At 35.6% G+C, this 25,106-nt stretch overlaps 1 protein-coding gene across 1 annotated transcript in view; it reads left to right on the top strand.

The window, feature by feature from the left end:
• LOC150106335 (nucleolar protein 16) overlaps nucleotides 1-13,666 on the top strand; it is a 62,561-nt gene extending 48,895 nt beyond the window's left edge. The window contains exon 5 of the mRNA XM_090393087.1: nucleotides 13,425-13,666. Within this exon, the coding sequence (XP_090249213.1) occupies nucleotides 13,425-13,556 (132 nt within the window). The 3' untranslated portion in view covers nucleotides 13,557-13,666. The remainder of the gene's footprint in view (nucleotides 1-13,424) is intronic.
• The last annotated feature ends 11,440 nt before the right edge of the window (nucleotides 13,667-25,106 follow it).

The raw sequence follows: 25,106 nt of genomic DNA, 5'->3' as shown, positions 1-25,106 counted from the left end.
AATTCTATTGCTGCTTGACAATGCTCCAGCACATCCTCTTCACATCGGCAATTTGCATGAAAATATAAATGTGATATATCTACCTCCCAATACAACAGCTGTGATTCAGCCTATGAATCAAAGTTTGATTGCTATATTCAAGACATATCTGAAAACTACATTTTCTCAAGCAATAACAGCAATAGACAATGATGCTATAACATTACACAATTTTTGGAAAAATTACAATATTAACCAATGTATCCTGAACATTGGAACAATGCATGCGAGGAATTTGGAAGAAGTTCTACCACAGGAAATACAAGAGTACAATGAGCATGGTATGTTAGAACAAATTGGTCTGGAAATTGTTGAAATTGCAAGAAAACTGAGATCTAGAAATCGATATTACCGATATAGAAAAATTAGTAGATCACGAAGAAGGTGAACTGACTGATCAAGACTTGATTTTCCAAAATGAAAGAGTTGTAGAAGAACAAAGGAATAATGAGGAAGATGAAGAGAAATCGTTAAAAAAATTTTACTATAAGAGGATTAGCCGAAGTATTTTCGGCTAATCCTCTTATAGTAAAATTTAATAAAATCAAGGACTAAATCAAGGACCTCAGCTACTCAAAAATATGAATCAAGACACTGATCGCTTCGCCAAAGTCGAGAAGCAGTCAGATGTTATCGCAAAATATATGAAGAAAAAACCAACAAATAACATTAACCAATTTTCTGATTAAAAAAAAACTACTCGGCTTGTGAGCAATAACCATATCGTCCAAATGAGTGACAGTTACTCACCTGTTTAATTAAAGACAGCATTAATAAGTTTTATGTTTATGTTAACTAATATTTAAAGGAATTTCAAATTAAAGCAAGTGCACCATTTTTGATATGTTTATGTATTTTTTTCTTAAAATTTTCTTTCTTAATTTTGTATTTATATGTATATGTGCTAATAAATAATTTATAAATGTTTATGTAAGTTTATACATTTTTAACCGTTTTAAGTTAAATAGAAACCTAATTTATGAAAATATTATAACAAAAATCAAACGAATCAAGAATTTAAAAAAGTCCTCGACTTATTATTATTATTATTGTTCCGGGAAACTCCAAGGAGTCGACAGACTCATCGAGGGAGGCCCTAACATCATGTCAAGAACAACTATTCAACATTCACACAGTATCTATCATACCTTGCCTTGAACTCATTCACGGTCGTAGCACCCACAACAGACTCTGGAAGCTTATTCCACTCATTTACCACTCTCCAAGTAAAGAACCTAGCTCTAACACCCTTGTCAACCACGCTCTTGCCCAGCTTCCATGCATGGCCCCTAGTCCCCCCACCACCAGTCATATTTTCAAAAATATCTTCTGGATCAATCTTATAAAAACCCTTCAGTAATTTGAATGTCTCAATCATATCACCCCTCCTTCGCCTATCGTCCAATTTCTGCAACCCACAAATCTTCAACCTGTTCTCATAAGGTTCATTCCACAGACCTGCTATCATCTTGGTCACTTGTCTCTGGACCCTCTCCACTTCCTCCCCAATACAAAGAAACCCTGGTGCCCATAGCTGGGCACAGAAGTCCAGATGGGGTCTTATCAAGGCTCGATACAGAGGAACAACAACTTGTTCGTCTCTGCATGTTAAAGTATTTTTCAGAAGCCAAGTGATTTGGTGAGCTGTTTTAGTTACTTTTGCAATGTGCCCCCTAAACTTCAACTCCCTATCCACCAACACTCCCAAATCCCTGGCCTCATCAATCTCCTGGAGTATGATTCCACCAATGCGATATACTGCTGCTATTCTTTTCACCCCAAAGTGCATAACCTTACACTTTGCCACATTAAATTGACATCCATTTTTCCTAGCCCAGTCCTCCAAACTATCCAAATCATCCTGTAAAATTTTGACATCTTGTGCACTAACAATTGCTCTACCCAACTTTGCATCATCAGCAAACAAGTGAACACTTCCTCTCAGATCCTTTCCAATATCATTGATGAACAAATTGAAAAGTAGTGGTCCAAGAACAGAGCCCTGTGGCACTCCACTAGTCACAAGACGTCTTTTAGACTCCACTCCTGAATAAACCACTCTTTGATATCTCTCCTTCAACCACCCTCTTATCCATCTCACCAACCCTATATCTATACCCATCTGCTCCAGTTTACTGATTAGGGTTCCATGTAGTATCCTATCAAAGGCCTTGGCAAGGTCCAGTAGTATCACTGTAAACCCATTACCCCTATCCAGTTCAGCCGTCACTGTGTTATAAAACGTGAGCAAGTTACTGAGGCATGATCTACCCTTCACAAAACCATGTTGTCCCCCATACAATATCCCATTTTCATCTATCCAATCCTGTATTCTTTTCTTGACTAATTTCTCTAAGACCTTGACAATGATTCCTGATATGCTAATCGGTCGGTAATTTACAACAGCAGTCTTGGAACCACCTTTATGCAGTGGAACTATTTTCCCCTCTTTCCACCCGCTCGGGACTAACCCAGACCCGAGACTCAAATTAAACAAAATGGTCAAGGGTACTGACAATTCATTAGCTGCTTCTCGTACAACACGAGCTGGTATACCATCCAATCCCACAGATGTATTGACATTGAGGTTATGCAATAGACTACTCACCTCCACTTCATTAACCACAATTCCCGTATAATCTACTGGTTTATTCGTTTCTGCAATGTCATCACCTGGATGATATACTTTTGCAAAGTGCTCACTCAGTAACTCAACTATCTCAACTGATTCAGTTACCTCCCTACCATCGGCATTCTTTAAAATCAATCTGCCATGTACATTTTTCCTTCTACTTGCTACATATCTAAAAAACTGTTTAGGATTCTCTTTAGCCTGCATGGCCAATGTTCTTTCGTAATCCTTTTTTGTTTTTCTTACCACACTCGTCACCCTTCTGGCCTGCGCTTTATACCGTTCATGTGCCTGCCGGTCACCCTTCTCCTTAAATTCTCTCCATAGTTGTTTCTTTTTTTTGCAACTCAAGCTTAATGGTGTTATTCATCCATTTAACCCCTACCTGATTTATTATTCAGACTCTAGGTATACAGTCAGCCATTGCTTCATGCAAGCACTTCTTAACTACCTCCCATGCACTATCAACTTCTAGTCCTTGCAGTTGTACATGCCATGGCACTGAAGCAATCAAACTCCTAAGCTTGTCATACTTTCCAGCCCGATAATTCCACATGTACCCTGTCTTAATTGAAAATTCTACACCTTTAGCCACCTCCCAAGTTAAGACCCTATGATCACTCTCACCGATTGGTGGCAATGTGGTCATATTTGTTACAGCCAAATCCTCAGATGTAATTACTAGGTCAAGCACTCTCTGACCCCTAGTATTTTCCATTACATGCTGTCGCAGATAGTTATCCCTTAATAACCGCATAAAATCCAGTTCCTTCCTCCCGTGTGTCCTCTCCTCACTCCAATCAATGCGACCATAGTTGAAATCTCCCATAATAATCACCCTCCTTCCACCCATTTCTTCTATTTGCTTGTGCATACTGTCACCACCATCTTTTCCATCACCTGGTCTATAGCAGCACCCAATTGTATATTTAGTTCTGCTAGCCACAATCTCACACCAAATGGCCTCAAATGTGCTCTTTTCTCTATCCTGCAATTCAACTTCTGTTCTCCTTGGCTGGAGCTCATCAGCTATCATCAACAATACTCCTCCCCCCATTTTATTCTCTCTGTCATTCCTGAACACACTATACCCATCACATTCAATCCCACTAGTTATATCATCTACAGTCAGCCATGTTTCACTAATACCTATAACCTGTGGTCTGGAAGTGCCAACCATAGCCAAAAACTCTTCCTTCTTGTTCCTAATACTCCTAGTATTAGTGTACATGAATTTAAGACCCCCCATTAGCCCCATCCCTACCTTGATGCCTTATATTAACTACCCCACTCAGATTTGTTGTCCTTATTTGCTCTGGCATATTATATTCATTCTTACATTCAGCTGCCTCCATAAGGACTGTATCTCTACTCCCCCCCCCCTAACAAATCTAGTTTCCCTGAATTTGCACATCCACTACATTCAGCAACACTTTCTAAAGTCTTCTTTCACAGTAACCATTCAAATGCAAGCCATCCATCTTATATAGATCCTTTCGCCCATCAAACTCACTCCACACATCCACAAATTCCACACCACTCGTCATACATAACCCACGCATAAAGTCATTCGCAATTATAGCCCGCCTTTTAAACATTTCACTGTCATACCGTGGCAAAAGACTAATCATTCTAACTCTCTCACTCTTTTCTTGTGCTACCTCAAACAATTCATTCAGGTCTTCTATCATTTCCATTTTATCTCCTTTCAAATCATTCGTACCTGCCACAACAATCATTTCTTTCACCCTTTCCTTTTGCTCTCTAATAGGCTCAGTTACGTCCTTTATGGTCGCACCAGGTTGGTACGATTTTGTCAAATCCTCTACTAACACACCTCGTACTAACGAGTCTCCATATAGCACTCTATCCTTCATTTTGTTCATGTTCACATTCATACGTCTATTTTTCCTGTCATACCTTTTATTATTGGTTGGTTCATTCAGTCTACTTTTGTTCATGCACTCTAACTGCTGTTTTGCTCTTTCTATCACACTATTCAACAACGCGATCTCACTCAATGCATCTACCTCATCTTTTTTGTTCTCTGAGAAACCATTTATACTATCATTCACACTTTCTACATTCACACTCTCACAATTTTCATGTACAACCTTGCCGTTTCTTGTCATATCCCTATTTCCTTTATTCTGAAGGTTGACAAAAATATCACACTCACGTTCCGAAATACACTTCAATTCCTCATTCTCCCTACATTTTCTACACACATTCAATCCTTTATTATCATCTAACCACACTCCGACCGCACTCCGCAAAGCGTACATTTCACAGCTAGTACACTGACTCATTTCTTTTATGCTACCGTTCTTTGATAACGATGGCGAACCTTCATTACTGGCCGTCATTTTCCTTCGCACAGGTGCCATATTTATTTGCAACGTGTTTTGTCAAATTATACGTTATAACACACCAAAAATAGACGCACTAAAATACGCAAGGCAAACAAAACAAAACTACACAATATTAAGTAATTTGTATCGATAACTGAAAATGATACTTATCTTATCTGGAGCTTGCACGAACACTACACATTACGAATTCATCTAGCAGCGACTTCCCGACATGGATTATGTTATAAAACACTTTAGTACACTAACTACGCTAATAAAGCTCCAATAATATACCAAAATTACACACTTAAGTCCATTAAATTGAATCCAAAACACCAATAAATCAACAAAAAACACAAATCTCTCAGGAGCTCTCCGGTAGCACGTCCGTTCACCAGCTAGCCTCGACACCGATCACTGACTTATGTCAGAATCGACTTACGACAGAGACGGAACAGAACCCTGTTGTAAGTTGAGGACTACCTATATATATATGTTAGATTTTTAATGATTGATGATTTTTTAAGAATGTTTTTTATCTGATAAACTGATAATACACGTTTTTAAAATTAAAAAAAAAATAATATTTACATGAAAACTCTGATGCATAATTTGTGCATCTTATACTGCAAAGAATATTTTTTTTTCCAAAAATTCAACATGCAAAATGTGACAAGTCCAATACAACAGTACATCTTATAAAGCGAAAAATATGGTAATTTGTTGAATAAGGTATTTTTCATTGAGAATTTAAGATAGTTCAAGTTATAGAATTAACATAATAATCAAAGTAAATAAAAATTTTAAACAAGTTAAAATCTCAGTAGTTTTTGTTTCTTCTAGTCGGCATCTCTAGAGTTAATTCCAAGTAATGATTACTAACCATATACTAAAACTGAACTAAATTGCTTATATATTTCTACTTCTCCCAATCTTATAACAGTGCTCAAAACTTATCAAGGTTAATGTGCTATATCTATAATGACATTAAATAATAAAATGTTACATAATATTTTGTTATTTTAAATTTAAGAAGAAAAAGTTATTTAATATATATATTTTTTAAATGCAGTTTCTAAAGTGTATTGCATTAATCTGATTCCGAAAGCTATGCAAGTTGACATTAAAACATTGAGAATGCATTGTACTATTCTGAAAGTTGAGTATTCTGATGCTTCTACTACGCTTAGTAACATTTTTCATATCTTGCTATTACCATTCTTTGAGAATAGTTGAATTATAATACATTTACTGGTAAGAGAAGCAAGTCAGCAATAAAAAAGTCAGCAACAAAGACAATAAAAATAGGCAGAATCTTTGAAAATGTCAACTGTATTGTGAAACGGAGAACCTGTGGAACAAGTAAAACATTTCAGCTACTTAGGCATGATTTTTAGTGAAGATGGTAAATTAAATATGAAAATAGACAACAGAATAAATAAAGCTGTTATGGTAGGAAATCAATTGAATAAATTCATATGGAATAAGGTAGAAATTAGTGTGAACACTAAATTAGCTGTATACAATACAGTGTTCGAACCGGTTTTAACTTATAGATCTGAGAGTTGGATCAGAAGTAAAACACTTGACTAAAGACTAGAGACTGCAGATATGAGAGTTCTAAGAAAGATTATAGGCGTGAACAGATGGCATCAATGGCAATATCATATTAAAAACGAGGATATTAGGAAAGAACTTGACATTGTCAGCATCCAGGAATGCGTTATCGGAGCTAATCTCAGGTGGTATGGTCACTTAAACAGAAGGGGCAAGGAAAGATTAGTAAAACAAGTGTTCTCTGCCTGGTTGGCTGGAGAACGACCCAGAGGAAGACCAAGATATTGGTGGATTGATACGGTACAAAGTGCCTTAGATGATAGAAATATAAGACCTGATAATGTTGGAGTCTTGACAAGTAACAGACTGATTTGGAGGAAAATTGCAGATAAAAAGTTTGTAATGATGTAAATTTTTCATGTAATACTATCATATCCTGGACACCCCTTGAGGTTACATGGCAGGAATATGATGATGGAGTGTCTTTATAACATATTTTTATTGTAATATTTTAATATTAAATACAGGTGTAAAATGGTACCAAAAACACAGAAGGAATGAAACATTAACAAGAACAGTGAAGTAATGAAGAAAAGGTCTCTTCACTAAAGAAAATATTAAAGAGGATATTGAAAATAATTTAACCTCCGAGATCACTAGGCTAAAGCAGATTTTTAGACAGATGACAAAGGAATTACAGAAAGTCGAGCAGCATTTAGAGAAACACGTGGAGAATAAAAAAAAGTTCAGCAGCAAAATAGAAAAAAAAGCACAGAATCAGGTAAGTTAATGCATAATAACAAAAATCTGGTAAGTAAAGTTGATTATAAAAAGAAAGATGTTATTTGGTTTGGTGACTATCATAAAACATGCCATTGATGATTGGGTTATAACGTCAAGTTTTCCACTGCAAAAATTGAAAATATAATGCAAGCAATTCAGAAATAGAAAAGAAATGTAAACAAGATTGTAATTGTAAATAAAGATACCAAGAAATTATATACTTGGTTTAATCAAGTCACTTCACATCACTTGTCTTAGTATCCCATAATGCAAAGCACATCTGCTTGTGGACTTGTATAATGCTGTGTGTTATGGGAAGGGTCACTACCCAGACTGGTTTCAACCTTTATTGAGGCCTCATCAGCGGGAGCCAGACTTGGAGGTGAGATACCAAGGTTGAAGTAATGCAGAAGTCATACTGTATTTTCCTATATGAGTTGCCAAAAGGTGTCACACCTTATTATTAAAACACTCTGGATTAGAAATAGATAGTTGTTGAAAGTTTTTCACTTGGTTATATTATAAATTAAAGATACCAAGAAATTATATACTTGGTTTAATCCATTATCCAAATGTAAGCAAACAAAGTTTGTGCCTGAAGTATCTTTTATCTTACCACATTTGACATGAGTTGCTCCAGTTCTGAAAGAAACTTCATGCGCAAACTTTGTTTGCTTACACTTGGATAGTGGACTAAACCAAGTAGGTAACCCTTGTATAACGTGGTACTTATATAACGCAGTTTCGATATAACGCGGTCTACAAATTGTAGTAACCCTTTATCTTTTCATATATTTTTCAGCATGCGACTTAAACATCAAATTTTATCTTCGTTAAATTTGTGTCTACCCATATTGCGCATGTAGTTATAAGTGGCGAATCTATATTAGGGAAATACCCTTTAGCACGCATGTACGTCAATTGTTTATGGTATAAAGTATTTATTATTGAAAATTGTCTCTTCATTTTCTGCCAGGAAAGCACATTGAAAATCATAAGTGTGTTAATCTCAAGCTGAGCACTTTATTTTTTGGTGAGTTACATACAATATGCGATACTTTTTTTTTTATGTAAAAAATTATTTTTATAGTAATGGCCACTTAGAGCGTTTTTGCGATATACTTGTTTGTTAATAGGGATAAACCCACCCACTGTAAACTGCCAAGGTAACAATTGAACAAGACTGAAAATACATTCAGTTTCAATCAGCACATGAGACTCAACCTTCGCGAACTTCTTCATAAGTGCTCCAATATCTTCAATAGTGAATTAATTGATGGGGAAATGGATTTAAATGAGGAACTGGTATAATTCATAGATGACGTCAAACCCAATGGTGGGGAAAGAGTTCTGCCAAAGATTCTGATTGTGATGAATCCGATAAAGAATTCAGTTTAAAGAAATTAGCAGAAGGATTGGACTTGGCAAGAAATTTTCCGTAGTGCTCCGGAAAATTCATGAGACAATTGGATATTTGTTTAGCTCCGTATTATGAACTTAATAAAAAATTGCAGCATAGTGGTAAGCAAGGTCTTATTACTGACTTCTTGATAACTAAACTAGTCGAAGTATGCAATGAGAATTATACTAATGATGTCCAAGAGATTTCAAGTGATGACGCCGTCCGGCCACTCGTAAATAAAGAACATCTACGAAATGTTATTTTTGAAGAGTGTGATGACTATTAAAATATACACTTTATTTTATTTTGCCTAAAACATTGAAAATAGTTTTAGGCAAAATATTATTATGTGCAATAAATTTTTATGTGCACATAAAAGGTATTATGTGCAATGAAGTTTATGTACAATTTATAATTTTATACTATGTATTTGTTTCATAGTTTATGTTTTCTTAACTTGCATGAATTACCCGAATTAAATAAAAATATATTTTTGTTGGCTATGTCATTGTTTATATAATCTTTAAAAAAGAACAAAAAAAAAACATTATTTCGAAATCTAACCAAAATCATGTTTTTTTCTATGTGATCTGAGTTTTGCATAATGCGCCATTTTTGTGGAACCTAACATCCGCGTTATATGAGAGTTACCTGTATATAATCTCTTGGTATCTTTAATTTATAATATAATCAAGTGAAAAACTTTCAACAAAGATTATAATTGTAGCAGTCACTAATGACATAACTAGTGATAAGTCCAATATGAGAGAGGATTTTTTGAAAGGGTTGTTGGAAGAGGGTAAGAGTGAGAAAGTGAAAACAATAAGTATATTACCTCAATATGATAAAACTGAATTAAGAAGTAGGGCTCATATGATTCTATGTGTAAGCTGTGTAGAAGGAATGGATGCGAGGTTTTGGATGTGTGGAATGAGTTTGAGGAAAGATTGGATTTGTATAAGAGGAATGGCCTACGCTTGAATGCGTTTGGCATCAGGAGTCATGAAAAATTATTGATATAAGACCTAACACGGAGTCAGGGAAACTGAATTTTGATGGATGGAATCGTGAGAATCTGTGTGTAAGAGTGACATTGTTAGGTGACTGTGTTAATGATAGGAATGGTTATTATTATAATTATTATGGAAATGATTATGCAGAGAGAATGATTCTCTGGACCTATCAGGCATATGTAACGATGTCTGCATAAGTAAGGAACCAGGTAAGAGCAGGGATTTGCAAGTTGTCGAACTGTGTCATGCAGGCCACAGACAGGTGTATGTAAAAGAGAATGCAGGTAATTTATTATGTCTGTACATGAATGTTAGGAGTATCAGAAACAAAGGAGCAGTTTGTTGTTATGTGGGATTTCCCCAATTTTCCTCATCTGTCCCTTAAGACCAGCTGAGCCCTCCCAATGAGGGATTTTAAGTATGTACTTTTGACTGTAGATCCATGTATGTTCATTGGCCGGTTTGCTTGTTCTGAGGGATGAAAAATCAAAGTTTCTGGGTGAAAAAAAACCCTCTACTTCCGTGTGAGACCAGCTAAACTCACCTTTAGTTGAAAGAAATCAGATAGCAGAGTTTGTTGCCTTGGTTAATATATTGGGACCTCATATTGTAGGCATTAGTGAGACCTGGCTATCAGAAGCAGATGTACCACCAGCTGGTATCGAGCAGAAAATACAGTATTTTTAAGAATAATAGACAGGATAGGAGGTGGGGGGGGGTGCTGCTGCTAATGATATCAAATGTCTTGAATTAGAGTTGAGACCTATGACTGCAATACTAGTAACAATTTTTCATGTGGCAGTGAGTTTGAATCCATCTGGTGTGAGGTGTAGTCTAACAAGATTAAATACACAGTGGGAGTGTTCTTACAGACCTGGTTGATCAGTTGCTAGTGATGAAGAAATATAACAACAAATAAATACGATGGGTGTGAAAAGAGTAATCATAATTGGGCACTTTAATTATCTGAACATTGATTGGGTAGCTATGAAATTGCACAAGAAGAAGAATGAAACTGAATTTATTGAACTGTTTATTGAGACATCTTCCTCAAGCAGCATGCGACAGAAGGAACTTGAGATAAAGAGTGTTAGATCTGATTATATTGTCGGGGGGGGGGGTTCAGTTAAAGATGTAACTATTCTGGGTTGGTGACAGTAATCATGCATTACTCACTTGAGAAGTGGCAAATTTATGAATGTTCCATTTGGAAAAGGTTCATTGCTGAACTACAAAGCAGGAAATTATAACCACCTGAGGAGTATGCTGGGTTCTGTTCTATAATATCAGTCATTAGATGGGAAGGATATCTACAGTGCATGGGAAGTGTTTAAAAAATACTTAAATGATGCAATATCAGAATGTGTCCCTAGAGCTCGAAGAATATATGGAGTAGGAGTGAAATGGATGTGTAATCTAATTAAGCAAGAGATTCGTAAGAAAAACGATGACATGAAAGGAATATTCTGTGCATAAGGATGATGTCAGTTATGATCATTATAAGCAGCAGGCCAGAAGGTTCACAAGTGTTGTAGAGAAAGCTAAGTACAGAAAGCTGTATGAAAAGACACTAGCTCTGCAAGTTAAAGACAACCCAAAATAATTCTATCATTATGCTTCAAATAAAAGAAAGAATGAATTTGAAAGAATAACTACCGAATACAGATGGTATGCAAGTGACTGATGCAGAGGTGATTGTTTGACTAATGAGCATTCATTTGCTAAAAGCTATCAACCTGGTACAGGCAACATTGAACTCACCACTACCTCTTCACTGTATAAAGAAACTCATGGATGAGGAGGAAGCACTACAGCTGTTGCACAAACTGAATAAGAATTCTGCAATAGGAACTGATGGGATATCAGCATAGATGCTAAAAGTGTTCAGCTGAGCTGGCAGTTCCCTTGACCAGGTTATACAATTTGAGTCTCAAAACAGGGAAGATTCCACAGGAGTGGAAAGAATGTATGGTAATCCCATTGCACAAGGGTGGTGCAAAGACCAATGTATCTAACTATCGACCAATCAGTATCTCAAGAGTGGTGATGAAGATTTTGGGAAAGTTGGTTAGGGCTTGCATTCAATAACTTCTTTTTTTCTTCCATTTGATAAATTAGGCTATGGCTCAAGACCCAAGAAAATGGCTATAGATGTCATTTCAATGTTAATAAATGTAAAGTCATCCACTTTGGTGTGATTAGATATCCACTGTTGTATTATATTGGTGGGATTATGCTTGAAGAACTGATGAGGCTAGAGATCTTGAAGTTTCAGTAGACAGGAAGTTGAAGTTCAAGGGTCATAAATGCAAAAGTTGTAAATACAATTCAGAGAATAACGGCAATGCTGAAATGAACCTTGGCATGTAAAGATAAGGAAGTAATTACAAAGCCTCGATAAGACCTCACTTGGACTATTGCACATAGGTCTGGTTTCCATGGTGATTTTGAATATAGTGGAGAAAGTGCAAAGGAGAGTGTATATTTGATATACACAATCTGTATATCAAAAACGATATAAAGATTGTGGAATACAGATTATGAAGAAAGATTGAGAATTTGTAATCTGCAAACAGGAGAAAGAGTGGTGATATGATTGAGACTTACGAACTTCTGTAATGATTATACAGAATTTCAGTAGATGAAATTTTTCATTTTATAGAGGGTGGGGAAAGGATGCAAGGGCATCCATGGAAGTTGAGAATGAATGCTGTCAGGAAAGGGGTTAGGGCTAGATTTTTCTCTCATAGAGTAGTGCATGATTGTAAGGGATTGCCATTGGATGTTGTGTGTGCAAGTAATTCAAGAACAGGTATAACAGCTGGTAAAAATAGTATGGCCTCCCTCGATGAGTTCCTGACTCCCTGGAGATCTCTCTTAATAATACGTGTGGATAGGCTTATGTGTTCGTCAGACATTTTTGTAATAAATTTCACGGTTTGATATGAACACAGATGATTAAGAAAATAACTATTTATTAACTTAAAAGCTAATATTTCACTGGTATTATATCCAGCATCTTCAGAGCACACAACACAAAGTTTGTTACAAATGCAAAACAACCAACAATCCAGTGTAACAGTGGGGCTAGTAATAGTAATTGCAGCATGCAACACAAGACTAAAGTCCTAATATGGCGCCATCTAGGTTTAAAAAAAAAAAAAATCAAAGTTTTGAAATAATAGTCCAAACGATAGTCATAGAAAGTTTGAAAAAATGAAATAAAATAAAAGTAATAAATATTAATTTGGTCTTAAGATGACTGTCTCCCAAATCTTTGGTAGATTTATACAACCATACTTGTTAAGGTTTGGAGTATGTTTTAAGGCTTCTGTTGATTCCAGGAACAACCTCTCTGACTTGTAGAAGCTTCTGTGCATTACTTTTGTTTCTTTCCAATTGATCCTGTGTGCAGGGTCACAAACTTTGTGTTGTGTGCTTTGAAGATGCTGAATATAATACCAGCGAAATATTAGCTTTTAAGTTAATAAATAGTTATTTTCTTAATCATCTGTGTTCATATCAAACCGTGAAATCTATTACAAAAATCTCTTAATAATAATATAGCATTAGCATATATGTTGTTTTATGGAAAAGTATCTTTAGATATTAATTAACTTCTTTTTTTCTTCCATTTGATAAATTAGGCTATGGCTCAAGACCCAAGAAACTATTACCAAGAAACTCCTAAACAAATAAAGAAAAAAATTTTGACTTTTAGGAAAATTCCAGAACAGTGGAATGGATATTTAAGAGCCAAGGGACTTAAAGATGAATAATATTTTAGAGTGAAATGACATATAATTTTGTTGATTTTGATATTTCAAAGAAAGACTTGTATATTGATTTCCATTGTTCATATACAGAAGTATAAAAGATATTTTATTAACATGGCTGTGTCTTTTTAAGGGTTGAACTTTATAAAGTGTCAAATAGTGGGTTGCATGATACAATGACACAATCAATACCAAATGTGGTGTAAATAGAGAAAAATTATATATATCTCACTGGTGATATATATGTAAAATTATCTTTTTTAATTTCTGTTCTCTTCATTTTAATGCTTCGCTCTGTCACTTAGAACATCAGTGACTTAGGTAATGCATAATAGTTTTCCTAATAGTGAACATTACATATGATTCATCCTAGCATACTCAATAGGAAAAAGCCAAATATTAAATTTGGTGTGTGTTTGTGTCATGCATTTACAAAATCACAAAATCAAGTAGTTTTGCAGATTCTCTACCAAGTTTAGCAGACAAATAGTTTCTGATATCACAATTAGTCTTTGTATCACAAAGGTTAAATGCAAGCATTATTGTTGATCTAGCTGATGATCAAGTTGAACTGCTTTATAAGTGAGCACTGTGTATGTGGTATTGTGCAAAGTGGGTGAAGGAATCATTCCTGATAGTGCTTTAAATTTCCAGACAGCTTTTATATGAAATGTAAGACTTTTTGCTTTGCTGTCAAATAACACATTAAAAATGTAAAATCTTAGAACAGAAAGGTTGCCATTGCAGTATAATAATGATTCTGAATTAGTGTTCATTATATTACAATCACAAAGCAATCTTATCCACTATATCTATAACATTTTTTATGTAGGCTAAATGGGCCACTCATGTTGAAAGTTTATTTTCCACTTGGTTAGAGTATAATAAATTTAGTTTAATCCTTTATCCAAGTGTGAGCAAACAAAGTTTGCGCCTGAAAGTATCTTCAGGACTGGGTTAAGGTGGTACACACCAGGGCAACTCGTTGCAAAGGTGGAGCAAGCTACCAACACTCCTATCCTAATATCTCCTATAATGCAAAACACATCTCCTTGCGGATATGTCTATTGTTATGCATTAAGGGAAGGGCCACTACCCAGACCGGTTTCGACCTTTATTGAGGTCTCTTCAGTGGGAGCCAGGCCCAAGTCGAGATATCAGGCAGAAGCATTAGCAGGTCATCTCCACCTATAGGAATTGCCAATTGGTGTGCCACCCTTTTTTAATAAGTTACTCTGGATTTAGAGAAAGATGTTGAAAGTTTATTTTCCACTTGGTTAGAGTATAATAAATTTAGTTTAATCCTTTATCCAAGTGTGAGCAAACAAAGTTTGCGCCTGAAAGTATCTTCAGGACTGGGTTAAGGTGGTACACACCAGGGCAACTCGTTGCAAAGGTGGAGCAAGCTACCAACACTCCTATCCTAATATCTCCTATAATGCAAAACACATCTCCTTGCGGATATGTCTATTGTTATGCATTATGTTGTTATGATTTCTCTAAATCCAGAGTAACTTATTAAAAAAGGGTGGCACACCAATTGGCAATTCCTATAGGTGGAGATGACCTGCTAATGCTTCTGCCTGATATCTCGACTTGGGCCTGGCTCCCACTGAAGAGACCTCAATAAAGGTCGAAACCGGTCTGGGTAGTGGCCCTTCCCTTAATGCATAACAATAGACATATCCGCAAGGAGATGTGTTTTGCATTATAGGAGATATTAGGATAGGAGTGTTGGTAGCTTGCTCCACCTTTGCAACGAGTTGCCCTGGTGTGTACCACCTTAACCCAGTCCTGAAGATACTTTCAGGCGCAAACTTTGTTTGCTCACACTTGGGCCACTCATGATAAATTCAAACAAGAACTTATTAAAGAGGTACATCAAAAAGTACATGTAAATCAATTTTGGTTTTCCATACATGGGAGAATCATTGTTTGGTAGCAAACCAAAATGGTTACACAATAGCTACATTCAGAAGTTGAAAGAAACATTGGAAATGGTTCATTTTCGGTGTAATAAGGACCACGGTTCATTACTCAATTGCATCTTACTGTTATAAAGCAGTTTGTTATCAGAGATGGAAAAGGTAATATGTCAGCCAAATTAATGATATTTGCATTTGACATAATTAATATGAAGACATTGTTCTTATACCTAGAAGAAAAAACTAAACAGTGTGCAAAACTAATTGATTTAAATACATTCATATAGATTATGTGGGTATACCAAGTAAACTTAATATGGAGTTATATCACCACCTGCTTTAATTACAGCTTGGATTTTTTTTTTTTTTTTTTTTGGCATACCGTCAGTATGACTCATGCATATCAAGTTTATTCCACTCCATGCTTTAAAGATCCCTTAATTCTGCCAAATTTGCAGGGTGTTGATGTTTCTTCTTTACGGCCCTTTCTGTATCCTAGATTTTTTTCAATAATATTTAGATTAGGTGAATTGGCTGGCCATTTGAGATGTCGAACATCTTTGTCATGTTCTGCAAACTAATCCAACACAATTCTAACTCGATGGACACAGTATTTATCATCTTGAAACTACGGATCCACTATGTGTCCTTCTTGTTCCCAAAACTGGACAAATGGCAATACTTCATTATTTAAATGTGTCAGATAATCCATGGATTTCATCTGATTGGACATTTCAATGAACAGGCTAACTTCAGTACTAAATACAGTCCCAAAACATGACACCGCCACCTCCTTTTTGCACAGCTCTTTGGACATATTCAGGGCTGGAACCTATGGATTTGTTGGACTATATTATTTGTCTCCAGTGATGATACTGTTTTGCCCAAGCAAGGCAAATTTTCTTCTGGACAGTTGTTAACTTAGGACATGTCTAGGCAACATGAATGAAAATGCCTAACCCATGCAGTTCTCTCCGTAGTGTTCGTTCTGAAACTGGTTTACTAGGTCCAGCATTGTACTGTTGAAGTAGTTTTTGACAAGTCCAGAAACGTTTAGCTGTTGGTAGTCCAAAATATTTTGTGATCCCAATTTATCATCATCAGAGCTTCTATCATAGTTACTCCGCCTATGGTGATGGCTACCATATTTCTTCCCCTGTAAATGGACACTCCAACAAATTTGGCCATCTCTTGCAAGGAATGTCCATGTTCTCGTGAAAAAACAATGGCACCCTTTTGCCACTCAGTAACATCACCTTTATGACCCATAGTTGTACCTGTAAAAGAGGATACAGAATGCCACAGATGCATTAAACACACACCTCAGACATCCACAATCATATTCCAGCAGTTTTATTCTACCTGTATCTACGACTGTTTATGTTCATAACTTTAAAATTATGTACATAATTTCAATCAGCATTCCATAATTTTTTGTCCAGTGTATTTAGTATTTTTTGAAACATCACCTTCTGATGTAATCTCAAATGGATGTACCATATAGCCTAACACAATTACTACTGCTTGACTAAAATCTAGTTACGATTATTGGATTTTTTCATTAACTGCATCAAATAACTTTGTACCCTGATCTTCTTTGGGATTTCCTTCAGCTATTACTTATTATTATTATTTTTCCTGACACCTCCAAGGAGTCTGAGGACTCATCGCGGGAGGACACCTACAACTGTCTCAACTAATACAACTGCCTCAACCACTACACCGAACCTCTACTACGAATCATCTCCATCAATGCCATCTACTGCCCACCTCCACCACCACTACAACTAGTATTCTATGTCTGTAAATTGCATGTGTTCTGAAGGGCCGATTTGTCTGTATGCAGGATGAAAAACCAGAGTTTCCGGGAGGAAAAAATTCTGCTACCTCCGTATAAGATCGGCTAACTCACCTTTGATTGAAAATCATCCAGATAAAGATTCCTCCCGTCGTGACGAGAATCGAACTTAAGCTTATTCCAATCGAAGGGCACAATGTACCATCGTTTTGCTAATTTTGCTAATACTTGTTTTGCTAATTTTTTATTTTTATTTTCCATTCTAACTGACCATACTAACTTGGATTATCTGAAAAATAGAAATTTTGTTTTGCTCGAGATTTGGGTATTATGAAAAGTAAAATTGGAATGCAAGTTTTTTTTGTGAGAAATAACAATCACAAAATTTGCTAGCACCGATGTTATCAAAACTCACTGAATATTGTGGAATCAATATATATGGTTGTAGCAGTGAATGTTCTTGTTTTGTTCATTAGTGTAGTACAAGATTATCAAGAGGTGCTGTAATATGAAAAACCCAGGACTGGATTTCATTCAACTAAAGTTGTTAATATATAGGAGAAGAAAGCCAGCAGTCCAGTTGCAGAAGATAGACCATAAGATAAACTTAAAAAAATAAGACATAAGATGACAGAAAAATTGGGTTTAATAGGTCAGCGATTTTAATACAAACTATTAACCTATTAGTTTTGCTATATTAACTGGTGGCTTCTTCTGGGCCAGATAAATCTACACATAACAGCTAAAAAACAAAAATGAGCTTAAGTTACGAATGAATACATAACTGTAAGATGAAAAAATAACAAATTCAGAGAAACCATTACACAAATGTGTGGAGCATGGATGTTAGCACTTAGTCAGTCATTGTTAAGCAGGTGCGTCCTATAATTGGCTGTGAAGTTGAATTCTGATGTGTTGAGAGATCTTATGAGTGATTTGTAGATATCACAAAGGATCATCCCTTGGTTTCTGTTCAGGGTGCCTTGTGAGTGGATAATTATTGCCGTTTCTTTCATGTTGCGGGAGCTGTAGTCCTTTTCCATGTATGGCATAGTACTTTTATCTCATTCAATGTTGTGGTTAGTGTTGAAAAAATGGAAAGCTAAACCAGAATCGTCCTCTCTGTTGTTGTTGTTTATGTCTCCCATGTGCTCCTTTTGTGTTATTATTTCTAAACTTCTAGAAGTTTGTTCGATGTAATTCAGGCTGCAAGAACAAGGAATGTTATAAACTCCAGGGCATTTATCGAAAGTATTCTTCTCTTTACATTATGAAAATTATGGATAAAACTTTAGGGTAAAACTTTAGTTTAATATAAACCAAAATATACACTCGACATTTCGACCTTCACATTGTCATCTTCTGGAGTATATGTTTATATATAAAGAAACAAGCTGCACTACAATCTAAATGGCATGCTAAAGTTATTGATCAACTGTTAAAACTATTTGCCTGACCTCTGGTGCTAAAAAAAAATTTAAAAAAAAAAACTCACTACATCAAAGCTAGAGTCCTGTGAAAATTATGGATACAAGTACCGTGTTAGAGTAAAACTTTAGTTTAATATAAACTAAAATATACACTCGAATTTCAACCATCACATTAAGGTCATCTTCTGGAGTATACGTATATATACAAGGAAACAATATATACGTATACTCCAGAAGCCAGAAGATGACCTTCATGTGAAGGTCGAAACGTCAAAAGTATATTTTGGTTTTTATTCTGTATGTAGAAACTAAAGTTTTACTCTAACATGGTAGGTGTATCCATAATTTTCATAATGTATTCTGATCATCATGTAAGCATGAAAGACAGGATTCTTGTCATTAGATGAATGTAACATATTGTATACTGTCTTTATTGGTTTGAAGGCAACTCGAATGTCATGAGGCTTTAGCAGGTTGGCAATTTTTTGTGAAAGTGTGCCAGCAAAAGGAATGGAAATAGAACTCCTGTGATGAGTTTCTTGGATTTTCTGTTGAGAGGGAGTTGGAGAAAAGTATTATTTTTGTTATTTTTTTGGATATCCATTGTTCATTAATGTTTGGAGAATAAAGTCTAATTCGTCTGTTAATACTGTGTCGTCTCTTATGATAAAGGTTGCCCTGTTTTTTTAGCATATGTATAATGCTTAATTTTTGTGAAATATGGTGTGATCAGGCAAAATGTAGGTAACGGCCTGTGTGGGTCGGTTTGCGGTATACATTTAGACCAGTGCTGTCATCCGTTTGTTTTGTAATTAATATGTCAAGGTAATTTCCTTTCATTTTCAAGTTCCAAGGTGAACTTGATTTTTTGTGAAATGAGTTTATGGAAGTTAGGAAATCATATAGTTCTGCCTCACAATGTTTCCATATTATAAATATGTCATCAACATATCTCTACCACACTGATGGTTTTGGATCCGTATGTAGTAAGATGTCATTTTCGAACTTTTCCATAAATAAGGCCGCACATGGAGGAGATAGAAGACTTCCCATTGTATGACCTGAAAGTTGTTTGTAGATCTTTCCATTCCACTTAAAGAAATTCGAATTAAGGCAATGTCTATAAAGTTGGGTGATGTCTTGAGGAAACAGATTGTCTCTGAGAGTCATTCATAAATAAAGACATAACATCTAAACTTGCTAGAATGTCAGTTCTTGATATGGAGATATTTCTTAGCTTTTTAATAAAGTGTTGTGTATTTTTGATCTGTGCTTTTAGAAGACGTGCGAGATGTTTGGATAACAAATAAGTTGGGGAGTTTATTCCATCTATGGCCATGTGTCCATGTTACGCAGAAGGTTGTTGGTTTCTATATGGTTCATCCAAGTAGGGTCCGAGTCTAATTGACAGTAAGTGGATGTGTCGGAAAGTAAAAACGAGATTTTGATACATAATCTCTCGTGTTTAAAATGATGATAGAATTGCCTTTGAGGCAATAATTATCTCTTTGTTCCTTTTTAAATTAGTCAGTGCTCTTTTTTTAAGGGGGTTATGTTCTTTTTTTGGAGGTCGAAAAGATGAGAGAAGGATCTCAGTCATTTGCAACAGGTTCAAGTAAAAAATGGAGAGCCTGCTCGACATTGCTCATAATGTCTATGTTAGGTATAAACTCTGGTGTGACTGCAAAATTGAAACCTTTTTTTAGGATGCTAACTTCTGCAGATGTTCAGTTGTGATCTGAAAGGTTGAAAACAACTTTATTGTCAAGAAGGTTAGGTCTTGAATTGAAACTCTTTTCATATAGGGCATTGAATTTTTTGATATGTCTGTTCTTGTTATTTAAGAATGTTCTATTAAATGTATCATTAATCATATTGTCCAAATGGGACCATAGGTGAGCATCTATGCTGCTAGAAATAACGTAGCATAATTAAGGCATAACAAATCAACCTAAAAGGGAATATTCAGTTATTTGCTGATGATGAAAAATTAGTTAGAGTAATAGTTAAGGCAATGTGGAGAACTTACAGGACAATTTAAATAGGCTGTTAGTATGGACAAAAACTAATGGATGTCAGTTTAATGTTGAGAAATGTAAAATTATGCAGTTTCGGATATGATCTATGGAACTGTACTCCAGGAAATACATGAAGCTAGAGATTTAGGGGGGGTGGTGGTGGAAGACAGAACTAAAGTTTGTTGTGGTTGCTGAAGTAGCTCATAAGATTACTTGGCTATTGAAGAACACACCAGTAGAGATAAGGAAGTTGTTATTCCACTTTAGAAGGCCTTGATACATTCCCATCTGGATTACTGTGCTCGGTCTGGTCTCCTTGGTTTCTTGGAGATGAGAAAGTGGCGAAGATTCAAAGGCAAGTGACGAAAATGGTGAGTGGTCTGTGGAATGAGTATAGATTGAGAGTGTGGATTGCAGAAGTTGGTTGATAGGAGAAAAAGAGGAGATATGACAGAAACATTTAAGTTGTTTAAAGGGTTTTATAGGATTGATGCAGGGGAAATGTTTCATCACTTGGCTAGAGGGGAAAGAACAAGAGGCTATCCCTTTGAAGTTGAGTAATAGTGTGGTTAGTAGGGATGTGAGGACTCAATTTTTCACTTGGAGAGTTGTGAATGAATGGAATTTGTTGCCAGAGTCAGTTGTTATTGTATGGAGATGCCTATACAATAATAATAATTTTTGTATAGTTCCATTAAACATGGAAGATTGTCTTCTCCTGGTATTTTCCTATTTTTCTTCTTATTTATTGTATTTTTTAGTTCGTGCATAAGTATAAAATTTTACTTTTTTATCATCTTCAGTCCAGAGATTTTGAAAATAAGTTACCCGTTTTTCTAAATCTGTTGTTTGTATTTTTACCTTTTATTATTTTATAGATTTTTGGTTGTGGGTTCAGTGAATTCCTCCAAATTCACTGAACTCACACTGAACAGAGAAGAGTTTTTTTGTAACCAAACTAGTTCAGTTACAAAATTCTTCCATTTCTCTCTCTCTCTCTCTCACTCTTCCCCCTCTCTCCTCGTTTTCTAGGTGCACTGCTTCTTTTGTATTCTATTTTTGCTTCTACTATCTTGGAATTTAGCCATTTCTAGTAACTTTTTTTTGTTTTATTGTTATCTTTTCTATATTTTTGTACCAGTTTTGTTGTCTCTTTTTCTATTCATTTACTCTTTATTCCCATGCTTTCTGCTGCTGCTTTTGTCAGGATTTGTTTCATAATTTCATATTTATTTTCTATGTTATTTGTTACATGTACAGTTTCTGTTTTCAAATCAGTGCATTTCTCATATTGGGATCTTGTAATGAAGAAATAACTCAGTTGATAATTATTTTCCACTTTCTTTTTAGTTATTTTGGTTTAAATTGAATTTTTATGAATGCCATATCATGATCAGAATTTAACTCTTACATCTAGGATTAACTCAACTAATTTAAAATTTGCATTAATATTAAGAATAACTGACTTACATCGTCTGGCTGTCCATGTATATTTAACATATTTCTTTATATTCAAATATCAAATTCATTATTTTCATTTTATCATAGATGATGAAATCTCATAGTTCGTCTTTGTTTGTTTTGTGTTTCATATTCTGGCATTTAAATCCTTGGTAGTAGTAAATAGTCTGTTTCATATGTTTTATCTATGAATTTCTGCAGTTTTGTAAAAGGCTTAACTTTTTTCTTTTTCCCCATCTTTGGGTGTATATGTCCCGTTTATTGTTATGTGACCTCAATGTTTTGAGTCTAATTTCTATTAATCTTTCAGTCTAGTACAGTGGTCGATATAACATTGTTAGGGGTCGATTTGGACTCAGGGGTCAATGGGAAAATATAAGACATCATTGTATGGGTAATATTTAATTCGATTAACTTGGATTACCTCCATCTTGAGTGACAACACAATTAAGAGTGAATCGTGGGAACAGTGACATGAATAGGACCTATAAGATGGAGGAAAAAAAAAAAAAAATCAGCTAACGCCTTTTTATTCCCGTATACGGGGAGTAGGCGAGGCCATTTTAGCCCTATCTAACTTTTGGAGACTGAGTGGGCAGTTCAATCTCCACTGGTACCAATCAGAGATAGATGGCCCAAGGCTATCACTAATTAAGCGGTACTCAGTGAAGAGAGACGGCTCAAATGTGCCGCCATCTCGTGGTCCCTAACCTTAACAGAATATATTTAATGTCTGAAATAATGTGGGTTCTACGGTCGATTTTCTTGAGTTTACAGGACGAAAAACCCGAGTTTCTGGGAGGAAAAACCTGCTTGCCCGTGCCAGAGATCGACTAACTCGGGAACCGGTCGAAAAAAGGCTTAGAAAAATTTCCTCTAGTCGCCGACTAGACTCGAAACCAAGTCTTCCTTCGTGCGGCCAAGCACCGTGGTTGGCAAACGCCACATCCACTGAGCTACACAGGCTCTAAGATGGAGGAAGGTTATGAAAATAGTTACGGAGGCCAATCAAGTAGGCCAAAATGACTATTTACCAATAAATGGATGTCGGTGGTTCTTGCTCGGCTGGCGTGGTGGGAGCGAGATTGCAACACGTGCGCGGTTGCTTATTTACTTATACTTACACGTATTCGATCCCAGTTTCATTTTTGCACATTGACATACAAGTGAGCATTAATGTTCTAAAATTCATCAACATACATATTACGTAATATTAAAATTACGTAATAGTAAAATAGAAGGGGTCGATAAAAAGTCAAGAAATTCTTGAAGGGTTCGTCGGTCAAAAAAGTTTGGTGACCCATGGTCTAGTAGCTATAATATACCTTATTGTTCTTTATAGATTTATGTATCATTATACCTGCCTATCCTCTTCTTTTTTCACTCTGCCATAGATTTAAAAAAAAAATCAGCTAATGTTTTTTTATTCCCATATAGGGAGTAGGCGAGACCATTTTAGTCCTATCTAATGTTTTGGAGATGAGTGGGCAATAAATCTTCACTGGTAGCCAATCAGAGATAGCTGGCCCAAGGCTATCACTAATTAAGTATTACAGGGAAGAGGTGGCTCAACAAGTGCTGCCATCTTGTGGTCCCGAACACAATATATTTAATGTCTGAAATAGTGTGGGTTCTACAGTCGATTTTCTTGAGTTTACAGGATGAAAAACCCGAGTTTCCAGGAGAAAAAACCCGCTTGCCCATGCCAGAGATTGACTAACTCGGGAACTGGTCGAAAAAAAGGCTTTGAAAAAATTCTTCTAGACGCTGACTAGGTTCGAAACAAAGTCTTCCTTCGTTCGGTCAAGCACTGTGGTTTGCAAATGCCACATTGCTGAGCTACACAGGCTCCTGCTATAGATTTGTATATAGTTATTTGTTTCTGATACCATACATATTTTTACACTGGCTTGGTTTAGTTGTTCATCAAGTTCCTCTTTGTGTGCAACTCCTTACATTCCAATTTGTGATTTTTTTTGTATATTCCTTCTTCCAGTTGTTTACCTTTCCTGAACCATGGTCATTTCCCTGATAAACTGTCTTGCTTTTCTTTAGCTGGTTATTAGCCTTTTACTGGGTAAGTCCAGTGGTAGGGTTGCTACCTAATGCCTCTGGACAGGCAGTTCTAACAGCATTTACTCTGTTATGGTTATACTACCCATATATGATTGCAAATGTTTCATTTGTACTTTTAGAACAGGATGGACCACGAGAAGGTGAGGTTGGCATTTGAGTGGAAAAGGCTATATATTGTGCATCACGCCCTTGTTGCTTTGTTATTATAATGGCTTTAATAAAAAGTAAAAAAAAAGCATGACCTTTCTCCTTCAAGGAAATGTATGCGTTAAAATAAATGCATATATAAATTATACTTTGATTTTAAAAAAAAAACTTGAAAATTCTATCAGAAAATTTAAATTTAAATATACTATTTTTTGAAAACCTGCTGAAAAAAAAATAAAAAACTCAGAGCATTTTAATTGGGGGGGGGGGGGACAAGAAAATGGAAGGGAAAAAATTTGAAATCAGTGTGCAAAGCAGTCATATGCTCACCTCTTTCAGCAGGTTCAACAAAAGACTCATATTCAAACCATTAATTTTAGATGCAGTAGTTTTGCTGTTGTTTGAAATACTTTTACAAAAAGGCAATGTAGAAGTGCTTCAACTCTAAATAACTCCTCAAACCTAAACTGGCATCAATAATTGTTGATGGACAAATAATAATTTGTTGTGTATGGGGGAAGGAGGGTGACTTGGTTGGTGAGGGTAGCTAAAGAGAGGTATGAACAGCAGTTGGCTAATGATGCCAAAAAGAATCCTAAGGAGTTCTTTCGATATGTAGCCAGCAAAAGAAAGAATAATTATGGAAGGATGACATTGATTGGAGAAAATGGTATAAAGACAGCTGATGCAGAATGTGT

This window comes from Typopeltis vanoorti, chromosome 5, assembly GCF_054136105.1.
Source record: "Typopeltis vanoorti isolate ZY-2024b chromosome 5, IOZ_Tvanoo_1.0, whole genome shotgun sequence".
Taxonomy (NCBI): domain Eukaryota; kingdom Metazoa; phylum Arthropoda; class Arachnida; order Uropygi; family Thelyphonidae; genus Typopeltis; species Typopeltis vanoorti.
Note: the sequence above shows the minus strand (reverse complement) of the source record. Positions and strands in the feature narration are given on the sequence as shown.